The following is a 25,807-nucleotide window of genomic DNA, read 5'->3' as shown; positions in this document are numbered from 1 at the left end:
CTCTCCTGCCCATCTACTCATCCTTCCAGAATCAGCTTGCCTGTATTGTATTAGCCATTTCATCTTGATTAGATGCCCCATCAGTGTTCTCCCAGGGCCCCACTTGCTACCGGTCAGGCGTGCATACTGCCACCAGGCACTGGACACGCTGTCGTTTGGCCATCTCTTTACCTTCCCCACTAGACCTTAGGTTTCTTGGGGAATGGAGTGTAGATTTCATCTCAAGGTCCCCAGTGCCTTGGTACGTAAGCAGACATTCGTGAGTAGATAAATACACATTATTTCAAGCCAAGTTATCAGGGGCACTTTTCTGTTTGTGATGACCCACCGCTATCTGGTAGTGTAGTTTTCGCTCAGATAATTATTCCTGGATGGCAAGAAGGCTTCATTCCTTGACAAGTCAACAAAGTCCTTGTATAACAATGGAAATGAGTGAGTTCAGTACCTGTAAGTCAACTTGTTCAAATCATTGTCCCCTCCCCTTTTTGTCTCCACTGATTTTAAAATGAAAAGAAGAAAATGAGGTGTTGGGCTGTGTGCATGTCCCAGAGCACTTTGCACACAGACACCCGAATGACAAAGTTGGCTGAGCACAGTTCCCAGCACCTCTAAGGGCTTGCTCCACGCGGAGGAGGAAAGAGTCCTGAGGAGTGTAGCCTCTCCACATTACATGCTGATGAGGTAACTTCACTAGTTCCAACTACTGATGTTCTTTTCCAAAATGAGGGAATATAACTCATCGCAAAAAAAGTTTTGAAAAAGGATCAACCAAAATGATCAAATGGGTTTAATTATCTTGGTTCTACACAGTGATAATGATGAAGAAAACCCAAATTGAACAAACCTAACTGGCACAGGCCTGTTAATCAGCCTTGAATTGTTTTTTGTTTTTTTTTTTTTTTCCTGGACCAACATGGGGGAGGAAGGCGGGGAAATCCAGGCTCATTAAATTTGACCTACAAGACCAAAGCACCACCTAGTGGGGAAAATGGAAAACAACCTGCTTTTGCACAGAACCTCCTTTTCAAACCCCACAGACAAATGCGTGCTTGGATCGCCAGTCTCTCAGTGTCTACTGAATTTACAAATTCCTCTTTTAAATTTATGCTAAAAATTAATTGCAGACTTACAAAGAAAGAACAAACAACAACTTCTTTTATTATCTCTCAAACCCGTTAACACAAACACTCAGGGCCTCTCCGTAAATAGAGATGTGTGGGTTGCATGCCATCTGCGTGCAATGCTGTTTGCCAAGTAGCCTCTTATAGCAACCGGCAATGCCGTGACCAGCGCTCCTGGCCATCTACTGTCTCTGGACTTTGTCTGCTCCCAATCTGGGAAGGTGGGAAGGTCAAAATTCTATTTTGTGCCACAGCATATGGAAAGACAATATGGCAGAGGGGTGAACAGAGCCTGAACTCCCAATACACAAGCCTGGATTTGAATCCCAGGTACTTCCTGGTTTTGTGTCTCATGGGCCAAATGTCTCAATTCTTATATCACAGTTTCCTTCCCTAAATGGGAGTAATAATATCTACTTGCTAGGGTAATGGTCTCTACTTGAAAGATTGCTATAAAAATGACATGAGAATATAAATAACCCAGCATTGTATCTAAAATTAGGAAACATGCCATGAGAACCTCTTAAAAGTTTTTTTACTTTATTAACTTATTCCAATTTCTACCTAATTGTTTCACTGATGCAAAACAAAATCCTTGAAATGGAATTTCGCTGAAGTAGATACACTCTCCCTTTGGGGATTATGTAATTCTTCAATGTAGTCACCTAATATACGTCAACAGACAAACTTCAGGATTTTGTTATCAATCTAGGGATAAGTTACACACCTGTGGGTCCTAGATAAAATTCTGCAGACATCATGTGTGATGTGCAGACATGATCCAAACAGTAGTTGGTTGGTTGACTGGTTTTATGACACAAAACCCACCCTTGAACCAAGACTGAAAGAAAGGATGACAGTATTCCCAAATCATCACACACAAATATACAGCCAATATGCTTCTTAAATTTCAATTTCCCCAACTATATTTAGAGAATGCTTTGAACCAGCAGTCAGGCTAAAAACAAAACATTTAAGTGGATCTCGGTAAAGCAAGTGCAGAAGGAGCTGATAGTATAAATTCCAAAGGCTTTCTCTTTGTTTTTCAAAATGACCAAGACTAAAAATACTCTTTTCCATAATATACATGCATCAGCCTCTAAGGAATCTGTATGTTTGAACTGGAGAGAGAAAGAGTCATTCTCCATATTCCTCAAGAGGAAAGGGGACAATACAGGAATGCCTTGGGCTCATCTTCTCTGTGGGCTCTTTCACTGTCTTGCAAAAGAAGCCTTCATTTAACTTCAAGGCAGAAGGGAGTAGACCAACCACAGGCATTTATAACAAAGACACAGATGGCTGAACTGGTCACCTGTCTGCAGAAATTATTCACGGAGGGGAAAATGAGCCACAGAGACTGAATAACTCTGCCGTGTATATGTGTGTGTTTTAATAACCTCAAACTATCCTTTCAACTTATAATCTGAACCTCAATCACAGCAGTAAAAAAAAAAAAATAAAAATAAAAAATAAAAAAAAATTAAAAATGGAGAAAGGACAGAATTTTTACTACTATCCTCACAGGAGATGGATGGTAAGAAATAATCTCATTTGATCATGATGGATGGTCCTTGCTCTGTACTCTGGAAAATGAGTAACCACCCCCACAAAGCATCTCTCTACAGTCTTCTCGAGGAAAAGCAGGCCTCTCCCCTGTCCAAACCTGACAACTGGATTTAATTGTGCGCTGAACTAAGGGGTCCCTGAGGTTTAGCACCACGTTCACTCTGATCCACCAGCACCAGGGGTGAATGGATTCGGCTTGGTCTCTGGACTTTCAGTTTTAAAAACAACCAAGAAAGAGAATCTCTTATTTTGGAATATTCCTTTGGCTATATTTTCAATCTAGATCTGTCAGTGACCTTATTGCTTCTTTTTTTCTGGAATCTATTTTTTCTGTCCACGTGGCTCTCAAAACCAATACCACTAAGAATGGTGCCTTTCTAGATGTTGATGATTTCTCCCTGGGCCTTATGAAGAGTATGAACCAATACTTGATAAGCACTTAAAATATTCATACTTAATAAGTATTTTAACATGTACAGAGAAGAGTGCTTTCCCAGGAAAAAGCTGGAAAAACTAATGAGGGAACACAGGAGACCAGAACAGGGTAGGACAGTCTAATGGTTAGGTCCTCAACTCTCTTTCTAAATATTAGTTTTACTATCACCCAGTTTGAAGAGCAAAAGAAAAACTTTGAGATTCAAGACAGTCACCAGAATGTAAACCCTAGGAGTTTCCTTTTGTACATGATCTTTGGGGGCGAAGGGGAAGGCTTAAACTGGTAAGCTCACAATAATTATGTGTTGTTGTTGTTGTTTTTAAGAAAAGGAAACTATAGCGGCACCTGGGTGGCACAGCGGTTAAGCGTCTGCCTTCGGCTCAGGGCGTGATCCCAGTTATGGGATCGAGCCCCACATCAGGCTCCTCTGCTATGAGCCTGCTTCTTCCTCTCCCACTCCCCCTGTTTGTGTTCCCTCTCTCACTGGCTGTCTCTATCTCTGTCAAATAAATAAATAAAATCTTTAAAAAAAAAAAAAAAGAAAGAAAAGAAAAGGAAACTATAATTCCCAAGTTGGGTAACAGGTGCATATCTGTTTTGTTATTTTTATACTTTACACATATTAACATGTTACAAATATTATTTCCATGGTGTGCAACAGTTAATAAAAACATGAAAGCCTTTAAAAATAAACGAAAAGTAAATTGCAGTCTTCAGCAATTGTGACAAAAAGCTAACACCTGTTAATAAAGATGATGGGTACAGGGTGCTGAACGTTTTCTGTATTTCCTGTATGTATAAAACCTTGCATAATTCTAACATTCAACTGGGCTTTAAAAAAATCACATGCTGCTGCTTTTCATTCTAAATTGGTTTTAGGTGACAAGGTTTAATGGTGTTGATTCTTAGGAATGATTTTCTAATTTCTTGAAGAGGGACAGTTTCTGTTTGCTTCCTCATAATACTGAATAACTCTCCGGTGGATATATAAACAATTTACAAAACAGTGGTGGGGTTTATCTCCCGAATGGTGAAATAAAATCACAGAGAATCTGAGTAACCTTGGGTTGTCCTGCTTCAGCCACTTGACAGAGCCTAAACTTTCGAAGCCAGGGAACCAGAAAATCATAGGATTAAGACAGAAGCAAATAGGAGCCGACCTTGCCCCCATCTTCTCAGGGGTGGTCTATGACCATGATTTATCAGTTTTTCCCACCTAATCCTATCATCAACACATTTGTTTTGTTTTCTGTTATCCTTAAAAAAAAAAAAATTCCAAGGCTTCTTTTGGAGAAATAATCCCAGACCTATAACACGGCTGAACTTTACCCAGCACCACATTCTGAGGATTCTTGTCCATACTAACAGTTGACAGAAAAGACAATCAACTAGGAACAATAAATTAAACAACCATGTAGCAAAAAAAAAAAAAAAAAAAAAAAAAGGGGNAAAAAAAAAAGGAGTTCCGTGTTTCAATGTGTACAGCCTGGAAGATTGTTGGAACTCGGTATAGATGCTGTTATCATTCCAAGTCAAGTTAGGTAACACATGGCAGGCTCAGTAAGAATAAGGTTGAACAACAGATATTTTTACTTTTTGAATTGTCTTATAAATTAGAGGAATTTCTTAAGAGTAATCCCCAAATGAGTTATATAATTGGAAAAAGTATATGAACTTCCAAGATTATTGTCCTTAAAAGGATAGCATGGATTATAATTAACCTACAAGTTACAGATAATGAATGAAAGGCGTTACAGAGGCCTTGATAATATTCACACCACATTGTGCAAAAAAAAAAAAAAAAGGGAGGGGAGACCTAAAATATTTGATACACCTTATACCTTTGCTACATGAAATTTTTTGACCAGAACTCTGTCAAAATATATATCAAAAGATTCTCCTGCTGCAGGGGAGGTTACCTACACACTTTAAATGTTCAGAATGTATCCTTTTCAAAACAGAGAAATTACACACATTTCAAACTGAGGCAGGAAGTAACAGTTTGGAATACTGCATGCACTTCAGCTTTGCAACAGGGAGCTTGGGGAGGGCTGTGATTCTGAGGAAGTCAGAGCCCTCTGGTATTTCCATCAGCTAGCAGCCTAGATGCAGCCTGAACACAGTAGCAGAACTTAGCTGACCGCAATTTTGCCTATGTCAGGGAAAACAGTGAACTTGGAATGAACTTGTCCCCAGCCATATACAACCAAGGGCATTAAAATTATAATTTAATCAGAGAGGCCATAACAGTCCTTTCCATTGGAAATCATACAATAAATATGATCTAACACTTTTTAAACCAATGTAGGTCTGAAATACTAGGTATTGTGAGAGGAATAGAGAAAAGGCTTTTTCATATGAGAAGATTTTTTTTAACTAAAAAAAAAACCCTTAATTGTAAAACTCAAAAACAGAGTTAAGGCTACAAGGAATAATAACAAAGCTTATAAATTACAAATTTCTGAAATGTTTGGCACTTCACAAATTCTTTGAACATTATAATTGGTTGTGCCTGCTTATAGGTAGCTTATAGTCAAGTTGAGGCTAATCCTAAAACTCTCATGGCCAACTCTCCAGGTTCACGCCCGTTCGTCATGTACCCTGGCTATTGCAAGAGCCTTCACTCAGCTTTCAAAAACAGATTCATTGAATCCTCACTGTGTATCCACCACTACACGAGGTTCTGGTTATTTAGTGGTGACCGAAGGAATGTGGTGTCTACTCTCATGGGCTTTAACTATCTTCTTTCAGAATTACCACTCACACTCAGCCAGAGGGCTCTTTCTGAGACACAGCTTTGCCCCTATCACTAGCTCAAAAACTCCCATTGATCCCCTTCTTCCAAAATCTTCCACCTTCAGACCCCCAGGATCAGGGCCTCATCTGAGCCACCTCTGACCAACCTTCACAACACCTCGACTCCAGTCAGACTTTCCACTCCCAAAATAATCCCTGCCTTTTCCTAGTCTCCTGCTCTCGGTCACTTAGCCCTTCCTACATAACACTGAGCTTCAGCAGAAGTGAGCCTATATTCTAATGAAAGAGAAATGAATATGCTGGGTTCTGTAGAAAAACACCAGTTATGCAGTCTACCTGGAAATGAGTTTAGTTTTTTGTGAAGTTAAAAAAAAATAGAGAAAATAAAGACATCTGTAAGAATTAAGTTATTTCCTTGCAAGAGACAGGGAGTAACTGAGATCACATATTAAGGACACTCTTTAGGACACAGCACAGTAGGGTCATGTATTTGCCTCTCCAAGAACACATAGATATAAGAGGTTTCCAATGGTGTAAAGAAAGTGCATGATGGAAGGAAGTGTGTGTGTCCTTGCAGAGGACCAGATGGTGCATGGGGACAAGTGACATCTTTGAAACTATGGAGAGTAGAAGGCTGGATAAGGAGACATAGGAGAGGACAGAAACAGAAACCTAGGGAACAGGTAACAGCAACAGGAAATTCTCTTTGCTAGATGGCCAGGCTTTTGAAGACGTCAGGTTACTGGAAAAAAACCATAACATGAGAAAAGAAGTCACCAAGGATAACGCAAAGGATGGAGTAAGATAAAAAGGCTATGACCAAGGAACTCAGTTTAGAATGTTCTTCACATCCCGAAGGCCAGCGGACGTTGATGGTGAGGACGGGGAAATACAGCACAGGTTAAGATGTCACAAAACAGTAAGTGTGAATTGTACTCTGATTCCAGGAATAAAAGGATTGGGAAGAAAGTATGCTTCACGGAAACAGACATCCGCAGATGTTATGTGACTGGCAAATCCAGATTACAGTTAAAGGCATAGATGTTGAAGTGATAGGGGAATTTGTTCTCATTAGGAAAATACACACCGGTGTGCCCATGTGATGACAATTACTCCATCATTTGTGGTCTGCTACTTACTTGGCATCAACTATTTGTCATCAAAAATAAACACTATTTGTATAAACACATTTCTACTATACGAAGGCTCAGAAGTAAATAAATCACACTTCCCTCTAATTAATAAACTGAATATAAAGAAAAAAATCATCCCCATGTGAGTCTACTTTAAAATGAATTTAAATCTCTATCATCTCAAACTCTTACACCTTTGTTCTCAGGAACGAATAGAGCCTGGAAGTGAAAATTCCCTACATAATTATTCTCAGAAGGGCCTGTTCTTAAGATGGCTGATATTTTCTTTTGGATTCCCTCTTCACCAATCCTCTTCCCACACATTAAGCAGTCACACTCATCACATTTCCTCTCCTCGAATACTATCAGCTTCATAGGTTCCGAAAAGCTAACAGCATTCTGCTCACAGAAACTGATTATCAAAATCATCATGATTGAGATTTTGGTCTAATCCCCTGGTGTTCAGCAGCTGAGCCCATTCTGGGGGACTCCTGGGTATTGGGTATGTAATGTTATCAAGGCTTGGCTTCTTACTCAGTTAAACTCCACTGGAGATCAATAGGTAGCCATCTTCCCGTGGCAGGCAATAATTATCACATTAGGCTGCTCAGATAATAAACCAGGGGTTCCACAGTTCCCTAGTCTTGTTTGTTTGGTTTTCGTCTTCTGTCAAGACTGAATAGGGAACAAGAGGCTGGCCATGGGTCTTCCTCTATTTGACCTCATGTTAAAGTTGTATCAAGTATCCAACTTGGCCTGTCCTGTCCTTAGAGCCCCAGACTCAGCCCTGAAACACACCGAGGAGAGATGGCTGAAATCATCTATTGTAAACAGTCCATGATGAAAGCTAAATTAGGTTGTGTATTACTGCTGCAAATGAGCTGATTTGAAAATGAGGTACTATCTACAAAGTTAGGCTTATGTATTAAGATTTCTGGTAATAGGGGCGCCTGGGTAGCTCAGTCGTTAAGTGTCTGCCTTTGGCTCAGGGCGTGATCCTGGCGTTCTGGGATTGAGCCCCACATCGGGCTCCTCCACTGGGAGCCTGCTTCTTCCTCTCTCACTCCCCCTGCTTGTGTTCCCTCTCTCACTGGCTGTCTCTGTCAAATAAAGAAATAAATAAATCAAAAAAAAAATTTCTGGTAATAATGGAGGCGGCAAAGATTACAGTTTTGTTCCCTTGGTCTGATAAGAGACACGAACAAAAGATTCCTGGACAGTGATCCTCCTCTATTCCAAGAAAGCACCAAAAATAAGACATGAGATTATGGAAGGTTCCAGAATCCCTTGGTGCATTCTTGGAAGCCTGAGCAAGTACCACCTTAAAAAATCAGGATATTTACAGGAAGGGTAGTAGAGTCCTCTGAAATTAAGTTTTGGTTGAATCACAGAGACCCAGAATCAGGAATATGTTTACATTTAAAGTTAGAACATATAAAACATCAGAGCTACCTGAATAACCTAATACTCATAGCCCTACCAGTCCATCCACCCAACAGCTCAAGTCTGTAATTTCCAGACGAAACCAGAGCCAACACAATACATGCAAGTTGGTTGTCTAGGAAATAGGGTAAATACACAACAAAAGTGGTAATTAATCTTGTCAAATTTCTACTTGTTTATTTACTGGTAAGATTGTTCTTTAATAGGAGGGTTACAGTTTTAATTTAAGCTGCTACCAGGAACGAAAACCCTTCCTAAGTCAATACTCTGCTTTACATCTATTATTTCTAATGCTGTTAACAAAACTGAAACTTTTGCAAGACACATATTGTGAGGTTATGCTGCGTTAATTGCCAAAGGCCACCTAGTTAGGAGGACAGGAGCCAGGACGGGAATCTACTTTTAACTCTTAAGTCTGCACTAATCCCCCTTGAGGTGCTGAGTCGTGCTGTCTCTCAGTTCTGAATATGAATGCAACGGGATTTTGGAGAAGAGGTCAATATGGACTAAAGTGGCCAGAGAAAACACAGGGGAATAGAAGAGACTTAGGCTGGACCCTAAAGCCAGGTCAAGGGGAGGGAAACCTTACTGGAAGAGGAAATGGAGCAAGGAGGGCATGGAGTATAATGATCACAGAAAATGCTGAGACAGTGACATGTGACAACGAGAACGCTGGCCTTATTAGACGGCACACAGCCACAACTATTAAAGGAAAGGTGGTCGAAGAGACAAATTTTCAAAAAACCAAGAGTCAGGTTTAGGCCACGAGAGGGGCCACCAGAGGTTCATGGGCGGAGGAGTGATAAGACCAAAAACAAAATAAATAAAAGTACTCTGGGAAAATTAATCTGCAACTGCTACACAGGATAGATTTCAGAAATAAAAGCAGGGAGGCCACCACCAGGGAGCTCAAAGACTGCCAAGGAAAAGCAGCAGGGACCAGCATCTTTAACAAACCCTGTGTTGCCCAGTTGATTTTGACTGCCACGGCTTCAGTGGAATTCATGTGATGCTCCTTCCTGATTTGCTCTGTTGGAATGGTCTGCCACCAAAACATTCCATGTGACAAGAGATGCAGCTTTAAGAAATAGAGCCACAATCAAATATTACCTAGGAAACCAAATAAACTAAATGCAGAATGTTACCCCACACTGGGAAATAGCTGTGAGATTTGGTTATAGCTGTGTTTATTGTTCATTAAACTTTATGTAATAGGAAAATATGCTAAATTAATCCAAATGTAAATTAAATAAGTTACATGTTGGAAACCCATGTGGGGTGTTGTGGGGATTGGAATAAAGCCTCTACCAACACTGAGAGTGTGTTTGGCTAAACTCACTTATTTTAATACATTCTTTTCCATTTTTCCCTGTTCTCAGGATTTTTCACGAGTCCGGGACCACAGGCATGTGTGATGCTATGTGTGTTAAGCTGCAGGCCCTTTTCCAAAGCACCCCCAAACCCCCACCCCCAGTGCCGGGGCACTGATGTGAGTTTTAACTAGATGATACACTTGAGTGCCAGGATGAGGAAGCCATATGGGAATTTTAGGTAGCAAGAGGAGAAAGATTATTCTTAAGGATAAATAAATCCCAGATCCCTGCCTAAATCCTTTTTCAGAGATAAAACTGTACCCCAAATATTGAGTATTCACATAGGATAAAGGGGCTTTCTATCAAATATTTTAAAAGGCAGACAGATACCTTCTCTGCAGCCCAGGGAAACATTACCCATACAATTACAGATATACACAACTTGTCAGTTGATAAGTTACAACCAAAAGTTCACAGACAACACTGTAAGACACAGAAACAAAGACATTTGGATAGAAAAATTCTTTAGGAACAATTAGAAGAAAACCCTAAAGGAAAGTTGTATTTATTTATAATATGTATATATGTATTCTTTTTTATTTAAATGAACATGTATTTAGTTTTACTCATATAAAGATATCCAGGTAAAACTGCAATTTTTTTATTTAGTTAGAAGCTAATTACAAAAGGTTTCCAGTGAATTTACTAGGAAATAATGCCAAGAGTCAGACACTACCATGTCCTGTCAATGCTCCGGAGCATTTCTGCAAAGGGTTTACTATGTTTGGCTGAATTCTCCTGCAAAGAGATGTAAAATTTCTGCAGCAGTCCACAGTGTACAAAAATCAAGACATCTTTCTGTGTTTTACATGTTTCAGTATACAGTGCATCTAAATGCTTCACTCATATGTTACTAGTTTTGGCCAACATGAAACAAATTGACAGATGATGTCAAAGTAGACAAGTTCTGCTGTCTCACACCAGAACTCTAAAGTAGATGGTTACGAGAAATCTCATCATGTGAAATAAACTGCAATGTCTCTTTGGAAGTGGATGCCACAGAAGGAAAAAACAAAAAGCAAAAAACTGAGACCTGAGGCTCCTTCCCCATAGACATTATAAGGGTCCGCTCTCCAACGAAAATCCACTACAAAACCATTTTACGAGTATGTAGATACATTTATGTGTAACTGCTCAGAAATAGCAAGGCTTTCTGCAGAAGGGGTAAGGACAAGAGAGAAAAGAAATGAAAACATCTTGACATTTCCATTTTTTATCTGAACAAGAAAATTGTATATTGAGGTGCTCATTATAATTCCTGTGTGCCCAAAGTATCTGGTCTGGCAAGAACATACCTAGTCCTCTAGAGATACTATTCATTTCATGAAAAGAACACTAGGACCATTACACAACTCAGGCTTTGCAAATATGCAAGGCTCAATCATTCATCGAACAAATATATTCTGAACATCTATTCTGTGCTTGACATCATGCACACTCTGAAACAAGGTCATATAAATAATTGGTAAAATTATGCATGTTTTTCTACTACCTTGCACTTTCATGCATTTTACAGATTTTCAACAGTGAGCCTGTATAACCTTAATTATCAAAAAGAAAAAAAAACTAGTTAAAACAAAAAAGCGTCAGCAACGCAAGGCCCCCTCACGTTTTTGTAGACATGCATCAAAATAATAATTACACACAAGCATCTAAAAATCCAAATAAGGGGCCACCTGGGTGGCTCAGTCTGTTGGGCAGCTGCCTTTGGCTCAGGTTGTGGTCCCAGGGTCCTGGGATGGAGCCCCACATCGGGCTCCCTGCTCGGTGGGGAGTCTGCTTCTCCCTCTCCCTCTGTCTGCCACTCTCCCTGCTTGTGCGCTCTCTCTCTCTTTCTTTCTCGCTCACACACTCTCTCTCTTTCTCCCAGTTGAATAAATAAAACCTTTTAAAATTAAATAAGAACAGTCAACAGCCAAAACACTCCCTGGCATAGAAACACCTACACTTCCCTGAAATCTTCAACTTTTTGTTTGAAAACACCTCTTAATTTCATTTGGCAAAGAGACATGGATCAGGCAGCAAAGATCTACAGGATAAAGGTAGGTGAGAAAACAAACTAGAATTCTAGGCGAAGAAAATAAGAGCGGCTAACTCCAAGAGCCACCACAAACCCTGCACCCACTGAGCTTAATCAAGTGTTATCAGAGGGACTGGAGGGAAAAAGCAATGGGGACCTCGTGAAAGACACTCAGATGATGAAACGCCTGATGGAGACACAGTTGCAGGTCTGTAACTAGCTTTGCACGGCTTCTTTAACTGAAGAAGGCCTAGAACTACAGTTGAAGGGTCTTCCCCCTCCTTCCCCCCCCCAAATACTCCCAAAAAACCAAAATACGGTTCCTGAAATATTCCACCCTGCCAGGGCTGTTCTGGGACTAATGCAAAACGTCACTTCATCCCCACAGGTTATGGCTTAAAGCATGTCATGCGTTAAGCCCTCATCCCACCTCCGCCCCCACTCTCAGTCTCAAGGTTCAAGGTAAACAGGAACAGGTGACGTCCACTTCCAGCCTAGAGAGAGTAATGGAGACTGGATCCATAATGGACTTGAAACAACAGAGAAAAAGACAACAGATGTGAAACAACAGTTCAAAAGAAGCTGAACTTCAGGCAAAGAAAGACAGGGATTCCTGAGAGGAAGAAGACAAAATCCCGGCCAGTTTACTGCAGGGCGAGAACTGCAAGGGGGTGTCAGGGAGGGGTCCTCGGGGGTAGACTTGCAGATTCTTCCGGATGAGAAGAGCTAAGGGTCAGGAGAGGGCAAGGCAGCTAGAATGCATGGTGACATGGGTGAGTCTTACGTTCTATGGAGCTAGAGAGAACAGAAACAAAAGATCACACAGTATATGATTCCATTTATACACAGTCAAGAACAGACAAAGCTCATTTATGCTGATACAGATTCAAACAGCAGTGGCCTCTGAGAAGAGGAGGACTACAGGGGCACAAGGGAATTCTCTGGAAAGATGGAACTACCCTTTATCTCAACTGGCATGCTGGTTACATGGCTATAAACGGTTGTCATAATGCACTTCAGATCCATGCATTTTGCTGAATGTAAATTTTACCTCAATGAAAAAATACACACACACACACCCTGGGTGGAGAGGGAGAAACAGTGAAGAGAAAAAAGTAAGGAAAGGAAACCAAATTATACTTATTAGCTCTAACTTACAAGAGAAAATAGTCTACATATTTTTTGCCTTTGCATGTAAGTAAAAATAAAAGTAGGAAATTATAAGTCTATATTGAAAAATACATTAAAACTGTACCTGTATGTGACTAACAAGGTAATATAAAATTATCTTCTGTGAACCAATAGGCTCTCTGTGGATTATTGCCATCACCATCAATAAGGAGCTAGCCAAGCACACCAGAAATAAATGGGCTGTAATTAAACATAGGCAATAAAATCGGTCTACAAATACAGCATGCTAAAGATGGCTGAAATGAAATTAGTGAGGCCACAGATTCCAACAACTCACAATCATCCCCAGTAAGTGATTGGACCCTGCATGGTGCAGACTTATTTCTCCTTGAGGCTTAGGTCCAAGTGGCAACTGGGATTTGTAGAAATTAACGTGTTATCTGTGAGTCTCAGCTCATTTCCACAGAGGGTTATACAAAACAAAAGCTGCAAGTAGTCCTGGGTCTCGCTGAATCTTTTTTGATTCTGTACTTGTATTAAAATAAGCAGTATAACAGATTTGTGACACAAAATTTTCCCTTCTTGATATCAGGGGAAATTATAAGCAAAAGTGATTCCCAAGGGCAACACGCAAAAACCCACGTCTATGAAACTGTCCCCAAGAATACCAGCACCATCATCTTTGCTCTTAGAAGACCTTGGGATTAACTGCCATCTCCTGACATCCTGTGAGCTACACTGAATATCTGTGGTCCGGGAATGAAAAACAGATGTGAAGAAATAACTTTGGCCGTTACCTTAGGTCCTGCTGGCTCCTGCTGGCTTGTGAATGCTTCTCTTTAACTGTCTTACCTTCTGGATCGTGCCTCCGATGGTACCAGGCTGCTCCTCCAGCCTTAATAACTTCTCTGGATGCAGCCCCTGCCTGTCCAGACCTACCAAACTTGCAGAAGTGGCACTTGGATGGAACTTCTGATCTCATTACATGAGCAGATCAATCCTAATGATGTCCTTATTTAAAATAAAGTAAAATGTGTAAGATATGTCCCTCCTACCAAATAACAATGTAGATACTAAAAATCAGAGTGTAATTGATGCAGGAGTAGTCAAGCTCCATGGCTAATGTAAATCTAAACCCTTATGCATTCTGAAGAGTCCTCATTAAGAAGCTTTCCTTGAGGCATTTAGAGGACATCAGCAGTCCAGAGCTCAGACATTGCAGTCGAACATATAAAACTGAATCCTTGTCCCTCGACCTCATGGTCTTGTGACCTTCAGTAGATCCCTTGACTTCTCCATGTCTCAGTTCCCTCATCTGTAAAACTGGGACCATAATAGTTGTTAAGATGACAGGATGACACAACAAATTCAGCAGAGTGTTTGCTGCACAGCTAAATGGTTTAAAAAAACAAAAAAAGGTACTTGAGCAGGATAGAGGTATTCAAGGTAATAAAAAGGATTTGAAATTGAATAGATCATGTTACTGTTAATAAAAATTATCTAAAATTTAGGAAAAAAGGTCCAGGAGAGAGCCACGTGCCCTTTCAGTGTCATAGAAAGATATTGTTTTAACAATACCATGCAAGAAATAATTACTTCTATGGGAAAACGTACCTGTGTTTGACATGGGTATTTACTATTAATTGGGGCCCACATTCTGCCAGATGATTAACCTGTCGATTTTTGTTCAGTAGAGATACAATGGTTGGTAGAAAAGATAACACCTAAGGCTAAGTAAGGGCTTTTTCCCTGTGAGACATTCACCAGTTTTATATTTAACCCAAATTTTAATATCCTTTTTAATGTCTATAAATATCCAGTTCTTCAAATATTCTTTTGCCATTTTGCTTATGTTTCTACCACCTTACTGTTTTCCTCGCTAAGGAGTTAAATAAATCCAGGACACATTCATTCTGTATTTATGTAAGTTAAGTTTTTAAGTTTATGAAAATTATGTTTGTTTGAGTCTAGTTCTTAACTTTTGAAAATTACATAAAAAAATAACCAATAGTTCCACACAAGCTACTATGTGTCATGCCCGGACCTTCACAAATATGAATTTAATTTATCTTTACAACATTCTGGTGAGATAGGAGCTATAAACATCCATATTTGAGGGACACAGAGGAAGTAATTGATTAATCCCAAAGCAGTATAGCTATTAAGTGACAAAGTCACGATTTCAACACAGGCCATCCACTCCACATCAGAGGTCTCAATCACTGTTATATGACATATATAAAGATTGCAATAAAGTGAAGGGAAAAAATGGAAATCAGAAGATCCAGATCAACAGAGAATAAAAATAAAAACATTTGGGGATATGGGGAGATATTCTATCATATCTCAAGATATTCTAACTAAAAAGTCTTATCTTAGTATTAAGGCAGAGATATCTAAAGGGTTCAGAATTCCACAGTACAATAAAATTAACAACCGAGAACATACAGCTTTTCTTTTCCAACCCTATATTCCTATGCAATTGGGTTGTCTGTAAAGACTTGAACACTTGGCATTTTAAAAGCTCTAGTCTAGTAATTAGTGATGTTAAACTGTTATTTCTAATGATTATCAAGTGGTAACAAATCTAATAAGAACGTAAGCTTTCACGTCAGACAAACCTGGATTCAAATTCTCACTCAGCTATTTCCTGTGTGACCTCAGTGTCCCTGTTGTGAAAATCAGGACAATAGTATTTCATAGGAACTTTGGGATGATTAAAGGGATGACATCTTTATAAAGGTCCTAGTAGAGTGTCAGAAACATAAAAAGGACTTGACAAATGTCAAATGTTATTAGTTACAATAAAAACTATCACTGCTTCTATTTATTAAGTACCTATCATACCCCTTGTGCTGTACCAAGGCTTCAAGAGGCTAAGTGAGTAACTTAATTTCAGTTAAGAGCTAGCACTGACATTTAAAATAGTTTGATTCTAAAGCTAATTAACTTAATGACTATGCTATCTTTTATAATTTAATAAGATACATACATTACAAGTCAACTTTTAAAAATTTTGTTCATTTTAAATACATTCTAAGATAAATGTCTAACAATGGTTCAATGAAAGATTTCAGGCCTGTTAGTCCTCACCCAGGAATCCACATGGAGGGTTCTAGCCCAAAAACATGAGCGCCATAATGGACATTCTACTAAATGAGATGAGGAAATCTAATCATATTTTCTATATTTTGAAAAATGCCTATCATGCAGCATAAAACAAAGTAAGGCAAAGCACAGACTTTACATAGAGTGTGATCTTAACCACGCAGATGCTTAGAAAAAAGAATGGAAGGAAATAGCCAGAAAGCCAGCCGTGGCTGTAGCCTCTCTCTCTTTCTCTCTTTCTCTTGCTGGGATGCTATCTCTCCTTTCCAGCCTTCTTTCTTACCATATATGCTTAGAAAGTACTTACAAATTTTTCAAGACTCGTGTGTCAATAAAAACTTCTTACTAAGAGCAGCTCCTCTTGGAGTCCCCACCCCAGGTACAGGTGACCCCTCCACTTGCTGAGCCCTCACTACATGTGGTGTATATTCCTATTACAGCACTTCCGTGTGTGTCTTCCCCTGTGAGACTGTAATGTCTTTGAGAAAAGGGGTGTGTCTTATTCATGATCACATCTGCAAATGAGAAAGGTCTGGTGAGTGAACGAATGAATAAATGATAAAGTATTTTAAGCAGCAGACAACTTAACTTAATACTAAACTTCTCAGATATGGCTTATTTGCTGGACAGGCAGACCCTGGAAACAGAGGCAGGAATTAAACACATAACTGAAAACATGGACAACCTGTCATCTGATATCTTTGCAAATTATTGCTGTACAAATAACACCACAGACTCATAACGTAACGCCAGTGTCTCTATATGGACCCAAGAGATAGAATGAACATAGGCAGGTCTATTGCCCTGTTTGTACACTAAGTAATGCTATATTGCTCATCTCTTCTGAAGCCTGAATGGGAGATGTGTTTTCAACAGATTTAATCAATACACCAACCTACATTAAAAAAATAAATAAACCCACACAATAAATAAAAAGCAAAAGGCCAATCAATCGCCAACAGTGCAGCTGAACAGTCACTCCAGCAGAAAACTGTCTGAAAAGGCGCTTCACACTCCACTGTCTGCACGACCCACAGCTGCTTGCTATTGATCTGTTGCAAGCAGAGAACATCTATTATAGCATGCCAGTGTGAACCTAGCAATTTCTCCAGCAAGGAGCCCGCAATGGAGGACTAGCAATGTAGCGCAGGTCGCTGGCTGCTGAGGGTGGGCTGAGGACCCACATTTATTTCCTTCTGTTCTTCCCACAAAGCCATGATAAACACCCGATTTCTAAATCCAGCAACTTGCTGTGTTTTCAGCACTCACGTGCCACACACTGTTCCACATTCACTTCTCCAGGGCACAGAAGCAATAACGAGACCCCAAAACCATACACAAGTCCAAACACTTGTCATAAACATGCTCAAAGGTAACTATGGTGGTACGGATTGATGTAAGGTATTTAAAATTGCTGTTTTCGCCAAGTCCCCAGAAATGACAACGCTTTTGTATACGTGTGGGTACACGCAAGTGAGTTGCATTTTAGACAACATCTCGCGGTGTTGTGGAGAGAGGAACTCAACAGTATGCCGTCCTGCCCACATCACAGGAAAGGGATTCTGAATTTGCCTGATGGCGTGATGGGTACAACATACTGAAATCTCCCAGGTTCTCGGTCCTGATTTTAAATACCCATAGGAACCGAATATCTGAAAAGAATATCCCTACGAGAAACTTTGTGAGGTTCCATTTCTTTTGTTGTTCTTAAAATATAAGTTGGCACTCACGTGGTATGTACCCTCTGAGAAGCCCTCTCTGTTTTGAATTTTTCAGAAGAACTGAAGATTTTCTTTGGAGAATGTTACTGGTGTGTCCTTCCATAGATCTTACTGGATCTTACAGGAACTCAAAATTACTTCTGGGATGATTTTGTTCATTATAGTTTCAAAACAGCCCTACAAGTCACCTAAAGGGAACTCCCTGTGAATCTGCTATTACGTGCAATGGTAGAAGATCTTATCTTAAATCTACATAAGACAATTAGTGAATCAATTATACCTGGGTTTCCCAATCAGATCACTTTTGTTTTCTATCCAGTACAAGAGAGTCGCTCTTACACAAGGTAACCAGCCGCCAGAATATACGCCACACCTTCACAATCACTGTATCAGCTTTGGATAGCTATCTTCACAGGACTAAACCTGAAATTCACCCCACGGCCTTCACCAATCCACCATGCTCTCCTAGAAAACGATGGAATAAAGTTAAACCACCCATGCCCGGTCTACTCATACTAAAATAGATGTAGTTTCTGAACGTAGACTCTACTCATGGAGGTGATATCTACTTGACAGCACCTCAAAATCATCACGCAAACGCCCAATTTGGCAAACAGGCAAGAAAAATCAAAGGTCATGAATGAAGGAAACAAGGCTAGGAAAAATGTGGAGAACGCTAAAATGCAAACATTTCTTTAGAAACTTACAAATCATGCCCAGATAGAAGTAACTTTTCTATATATGATGAGCTGAACGGAACCCTTTATTTTGAAAAATATCAAACCCTAGCGCTTTCCTATTGAACGAGTTGCTATCCTTGGATGTGCAATAAGAAACTGTGATTTTTTTTCATTTCCATTAACTGAGATCAANCATTTCCTTAAACTGAGATCAATCTGCTGTCCTGAGAAACAGCCCATGGAAAATGAGAGATCCAAACCTTTCCCCCCAACCTCCCACCAAAAAGTCTGTGGCCATCAGCTAGAATCCTTAACCAACCATAGGATCCTATGACAGCATTGTAAGAAATACAATGTATTCTAGATATATGCAACACTCTGCAGAATACACATTCTGCAGGAATACCCTATTTCTAAAAATAGTGATTTTTAGGTAAAGGCCAGATTTCCTTGACACTCCCAGTATCACGCCATGCTCCATTTCCGTTATTTAGGTCAAAGGCAGGCCACCTGTGGCATGCAATATACCAAAGCAATTACTAATGGCCTCTGGGTCCTTCCATGTAAGACTCAGCCCTGCCTTTCTCTACATTCTTTCTTCTTCATCATCTTTCCTCTTCCGTTCACTTATTGTATCTGTTCCCCTTTCTTTGCAATTTTCCCCCACGGCCTTTGCCAATGATTAGCATGAGCTTTGTTCAAACTTGCTGGTGACACTGAAGACGAAGGCTCATCTCCTGATGCAAGCTCAGATACCAAGAATTTGCTAGCATAGGTCCAGAGAAAATCAAATAAGCAACTTAATTTTGAAGATGTTTGTGAGATAAGGTAGCAAATTACATCTCTAAAGGTCAAGGTTCCTATAGAAAGTAATGATCTAGGATGTAAACAGGTAAGGCTGATGTTTTTAGGTGGAACAAACTGGCTCTGATGCTAAGTCCAAAAGAAAAGTTCCCCCGATGCGTTCACTGTTGATCATTAGATACAGAAGCACCTGTTGTACGCTTTAAGCAACCTAACCATCTGATATACATGGTTGGTTTCATTAAAAGCACGTATGTGCACTTTACAGTGATATCTATCTGAACTCTATACATTCCTTATATTCTGCAATTAAAACATACTTGCTCACATTTCTGCAGAGCCATCCAATCACACAAGTCCTGGTCTGCTTTCCAACAGGAGATGAGGCAAGCAGATTCTTTTAACAACTTGGGCTCAGAGGTCTTCTAGAATAAAACCTTCATCTGTATTGTTTACAGAATAAAATCCAGAATATATTACCTAGGCCTGGATATCTCAGAAACATCTTTGAAGGATGACATGGTACTGTCACAAAAGAGAGCCAACATCTCCCAATCCGTTCTAGTACTTCATGATATACTGACAAATTGTTTGAGTCAGATAATGCAACAGTCTTCTGGACTGAGACAACGTCAGAAAAAATCATAGAAAGCCAGAAAGAATCCAGGTTGATTTTTAGCAGAAAACAATGCCTGGGACTGGGTGGCTGAAAGGAACTTGTCGATGAGAAAAAAATGTGTACATACCTTCCGAAGACCAGGCTATTCACCGCAGTTAGAGTAACTTACCTTTCTGTGTTTTCTGTGTGCCGTCTCGTCCTGACCATTTTCTACCAGGAGTGGTATGTATTTATGATATGGAATAAACTTGGGAGGATAAAGAAGCATTACGCTACCATTTAGGATAAAAAGCTTTCCTAATGAGTCCTATGCAGACAAAGTGGAAGGAAAATAAAAAGCATATAGCACAATTGCCCAGATATTCTGTATGGGTCCATAACTGCCTATTTCACAGTGAAACAGTATTCCCAACTCATAAATGTGGAAACAGGACTTTCAATAATACCAAGTACTTAGAAAGAACCACCTGATGCCAAAACTTGCTGCAGATAATTTGTCCTCTGTGTTACAGATCTAGTATCACCTACTTACGTTATCAGATCAGTGAGAACCAAAGATGCTTCTCCCTACATTGGTAGAGTCCCCACTTGTTTCTCCAGGTAGATCTTAAGAGACTAACCGAGCACATAAAGACAAAAAGCTATGAGAAAAATAAGAAACAGAACAAGGGGCAACTACGCACATGAAAAAAAAAAGTTGAGAAATAAGGATTCAAGAAAAATCAAATGAACATGATAGAAATGGCATTGTAATCAGTGCCTGTTCCCACTCAGGCAACCATAATGTGACTTTAGTATTTGCTCAGATACCATCATTCATCTTTTTATAAAATCAAGAGGCCAACTGACTGCAAGTTCAGATTGTAAAATAAAATCCTACCATTTAGAAAATCAGAAGATCAGCAGGACCCACTACTATGTCAGGGCTTTCAACAAATCTCTTTGTAATAGGTATTCAGAAAATACAGGCATTGGCTCATCTTTAAAAATAGCCAAGTTAGGAAAGTAACACGAGAAGGAAGTGGAGACACAGGTAAGAGATTCCCACAGAACTGAAGTATCTCCACCATCAATTCTAGAATCACCTTCATGCAATCAGTCTTCTAGAATTAAATCAGCCGAGATGCCTGAAGCATTGCTAGTGGACAAAAATAACAACTGGCTCTCTTCCAATATGAACTAAATATGCAGATACATACATATAAATATATGTACAAAGTAGAAATGCATATATGAACAGAATGACTATGTACAGGCAAACCAAATAGGTATCAATACATTTAGCCAGAGGGAATTTCCGACATTTTAAAAACCCCAAAGCATGCTTTAAACATTTCTAGTTGGAAAAAATAATAAACTCTGAACGTCTTCATCATTTGGAAGACCTAAGAAGTTCTCTAAACTCACAATTTTGAGAAAATAGCTGCATTCCTTAAATAACCTCTAAATTCTAGACAATGCAAATGGGAAAGTCTCAAAATTGTTATCCAGATGACTTAATTAATGGAAAACTGAACTCCTTAGAGCAAAAATATTGCTTGAATTTTTTTTTTTTTTTTTTTTTTTTTTTTTTTTTTTTCGACCCAAGNTTTTTTTTGCTTCTCAGCCACACGCAATCTAATCTAAAGAAAAAAACACAGGGAGTAAGCAAATGGGAAAACATCTAGTAATGATGAGCAAGAAATGTCTCTTTGCTCTTCCATTAAGAACACCAGTCCTTTATTTTCCAAGTTTCTGGAGGAGGAAATTGCTTACAATTCTTTCAGAAGAGCCAGCCTTTTATATAATGCCCCTTAAGGTTTCTCCAAACGTCTAAACACTGAAAAAGCTCCCAAGTATGAAAAGGTTGTACTCACGATCATTGCACTGGTTTCCAGAATATGACGTCATGGAGCAGTCACAGGTGAAGCCTTCCCACTGCTGCATGCACACCCCCTGGTTGGCACATGAATCTTCCTGGCAGGTGGTACTTGGTCCTAGTAATTCATAAGAAGAGGGGGAGAGAAGAAAAAAGGAGAAAGAGAAGTGTTAACAATTAATCAAGTTCAAACATGCCCCAAAAACATTGAAAACCACAACCACCAAAAGTGTCAATTCTGTATCATGCAACAAGAATCAGTATAAACAAAAGACTACAGAAATACACACTTAGCCACAAACTACCAAGAGTTACACACAGAAGGGAGAGGGCTGAACACATTGTTCTCTCTTAGGCAGACTTTGCAAAAGAGCTTCATCTCCACCATACAACTAGAAAGACACTTCGTTTGGAATACGGTCTTTCTAAATGTACAATGGTAAAGCAGAAAAATTTATTCCCATGATTCTTATGAACTAAGGCATAAAAGTCCCTAAAGTTTACATTATAACATTAAAAAGATGTTTAATGATATGAAGAGTAGGAAGAGAAGCATATGGCAGCCAACATGTATTGGTGTTTTTAGGTGGTAAGTACTAGGTACTAAGTATGTTGTCTACATTATGTCATTACGCTCCCCAGTGACACTAAGAGGTAAGTAATTATAATCACCCATTTCGCAGATTAAAAGAAACAACAACAACAACAACAACAACAACAACACTAAGCTCACACAAGTAAGATAATTTACCCAAGGTCACACAACTGGTAATGAAAGGACCCTGATAGCCAGCTTAGGTAAACTACCTCTGAGACCCAAGCTCTTAACTACATTAGTGGTTCTTAAAGTGTTAGTTCTCAGAGGCATCACCTGGGAAGTTGTTAGAAATGCAAATTATGGGGCCCCAGACCTACTGGACTAGAAACTTCAGAAAGAGGGGAAAATGTGTGTTTCCACAAGCTTCCAGGAAATTGTGATGCAGTCTCAAGTTTAAGAACCAGTATACCGCACCATGCGGTTCCTATCGGTTTACAGAAGGGTATATTCAAAAGCAGTGTCCATAGGCCAGAGGATGCGAAAGAGAGTTATTTGAGGGATAGGAAGAAAATATGAGAAATTACATTTATTTAAATTTTTTTTATTATTTCTATTTTTCTGTCTTTCATATACAAATAATATATAAGTACAATGGTACCCGTATCTGATATATAAGCAAGTACGATTATTTTGGGGGCATTCTCAAAATCTTTTCTGGATATGAGTAAGCAATGAAAAAGTTTGGTGATCTCTACCTTACAGATTGTCATTAAAATTGCTCTTTAGGTCGGCCTGGGGTCCTCTCTTTAACCCTTCGCTCTTTTTCATTTCTATCTTCTGCCTTAACCTTGGCATTAAAGACAAACCTGCACCTTTGGAATTATCTGAGCTAACAGGAAATATCTTAATATTCAGGATAACTCCCAGAGAGCCTCAACAAAGGAGCCAAGCCCTTTGACTCATCAAATATAGTACTCAGGATCCGATGCAGAAAAGCACTTGACAGAGTAAAAATATATCCATTGCAATAAGTGCGTATTTCACAGTTTCCAAAGCAAAGCCTCACACAGGCACAGAATACTGAAATGTATGCATGTGGCGTCCTAAGGATGCACGTTCAAAAGAGATACATGACTACAAAGGGTTTGTCTTCTGGGTGGCGAGACATTTTGTATATATTCACGAGGGGTAGAAGCAATACAGACTGTCACTCCTAATACAAAGCTATTAAGATATGACATAAGAAAGTTCAAGACAATTACTAACACTGGGGGAGCAGCACTGCTGCTGGGTCTCTGCAGCTCTTATGTGCCATGTGGTTCCCCCATGTGGAGATGAAAGGAGGTTCATGGTCATGTTCTCAGCAGGTCTTAAACTTGAGCATTGTGTAGTACAAGTTTCATTAACAATGGCAAATCAGGACAGCTTCTTTCAAAGGATAAAAGTTTCTGAGAAGTCCACAGGGCTCCCTGACCAAACCGCTCTTACCAGACAATGCAGTCGTAATTCAATTGTCCTCGAGAATCAGAAACACATGGAGGCTTTCCCTTGAAAGGCAGTGGGAAAGCAAAAACTTCGGGAAAACACAGTAATTCCTTGAATGTTGACTGAATCTGAAGGCAAAGGCTTTTCTGTGCTTTTCTCCCTTCCCCGCTAACTAGCCAAATTTTCACCATTTTCCAAGGACTGGCTTGAAGGCCTCCCCCGTATAAAATACTCCCTAGTAACTTCAAACAATTCTCTCACTTCTTAGTGGCCATAGCACTTATTATCTGCACTATTAACACTGACATATGATAATATTCAATTTAACACTGTATTACACATTGTGCTGTCCTCTGCCTATATAACCCTCTAATTGTTTCATATATATGTGTGTGTGTGTGTGTGTGTGTATATATATATATATGTATTTTAGTATTTGTCCCCAAAAGATAGAATGCTGCTTGCTGCTAAAAATCATACTATGCTTTGATTATATCCTTGCGGGGTTAAGCGTACTGCGCCACATACAGAGAACGTGTTTCAGTCAATGTTGAGCTGATCTAACCGCAGCCCCCTGACCTGCCTGCGTCTCCTACTGTCCAAACCCGCGCATGGGTGACTATCTGCGCCCCGCAAAGTGAGCGATCTGTCCTATTCAACAAGGTTGGTCAGGACTCTAAAACAGAGGGAATTATAGGTTATTTTCAAATTCCACAGAATCCACTGCACACGCATTAGGAGGTGAGTGCCACGCAGAATCCAATACCCCTCAAAGACTGACTACATTGTAATCACCTCAACAAGAGCGGTGGCAGGGAGGGAGGGCTCGAAGAACCCGCAATGACTCTCATTGATCTGAGACTACACTCGCACCTGCTGTTGAGGCTAAGATCCTTGAGCCCTTGCCCCTCCTCCAGCCTCATTTCCTACTATTGGCCCTCAGTTCACAGTGCTCCAGCCACCCCTTCTTCCTTTCACTCCCTCCCCACTCCAGTGGTGCTCACAGGGCGGGCCCCCAGGCAGCAGCACCTGCATCATCCAGGAGCTCCTGACAAATGTGCCTTTTCAGGCTCCGCCCAGACCTACTGGCTGGGGGCAGGTCTCAGGAATCTGAGCTGTGGTAAGCCCTCAGGGTGGTTCTGAGGCCTGCTCACATGCCAGGACCTCTGCTCTTACGCCTCAAGACCATCCCTACCTTCAAGGTCCTCCACTCTTGCTCTACCTACAGCCTGAAATGTCCTTTCTGCAGATTTTCAAATGACTGGTCCATTCTTACTCTAAGTTTCAGGCTTAAGATGGGCTTTCTTCAGACTCTCCTGTTTCAGGAAGGCCCCATCAGCATTCCATGTGTTCTCTGTCACAACTGCCTCTTAATTATATCAACAATTGCACTGCCTATAACTAAGTCATTCATTCAAATTTTTATTGTTTGTCTCATCCTACTGGAATATAAGCCCTATGAGGGCAGAAGTCTTGTCTGTTTTGCTCACCTTGATATCTCTAATTTCTGGTAAAGTATTTGGTATAAAGTAAGAGCTCAGAAAATATTGTTAAATAAAAAAGAACATGAGAATGAAAACAAAAAAATGAAGTCATTCTTTTATGACTTAAAGCCAAGTGGTTTTCCAAACTAATTATCTGTCCATAAAATTTACCGATATCACTTCATACAAGCAATTTTCTACTTGTAATCACTTTTTGGGGGGAGGTAGTGGTGGTGGTGGTGGTATTTAATCGACCACATTTCCTCCCCTAATTTACCTATTAGACTCATTCAATCTCACCAGAATCTGAGACAAGGATCAGGACAAAAATCTGTCTCAAATACATATAAATATAAGGCACTCTTATGAACGTAACAATACTTTTGTCTAAAACATTCTTCCAAATCAAACTAAAATGGCAAAAATTCTAAGGTAACATAAACCTTTAGAAATATATATTTAGAATGTTTTCAAAATTATTATTAACAGCTTAAAACTGCGCTAAATCTTTCAGAAACCTTTGTATAGAG

The 25,807-nt window shown here is 39.7% G+C and overlaps 1 protein-coding gene across 9 annotated transcripts in view; it reads right to left on the bottom strand.

The window, feature by feature from the left end:
* Positions 1–25,807, bottom strand: part of NRXN3 (neurexin 3) — a 1,691,473-nt gene that overhangs the window by 753,751 nt on the left and 911,915 nt on the right. For all 9 annotated transcript variants that reach the window (XM_034643175.1, XM_034643171.1, XM_034643173.1 and 6 more), the window contains one exon: positions 21,769–21,888. In XM_034643175.1, coding sequence (XP_034499066.1) covers positions 21,769–21,888 — 120 coding nt within the window. The remainder of the gene's footprint in view (positions 1–21,768; positions 21,889–25,807) is intronic.

This window comes from Ailuropoda melanoleuca, chromosome 14, assembly GCF_002007445.2.
Source record: "Ailuropoda melanoleuca isolate Jingjing chromosome 14, ASM200744v2, whole genome shotgun sequence".
NCBI classification, from domain to species: Eukaryota; Metazoa; Chordata; class Mammalia; order Carnivora; family Ursidae; genus Ailuropoda; species Ailuropoda melanoleuca.
The sequence above is the reverse complement of the archived record's forward strand: the minus strand, read 5'-3'. Positions and strand labels throughout refer to the sequence as shown.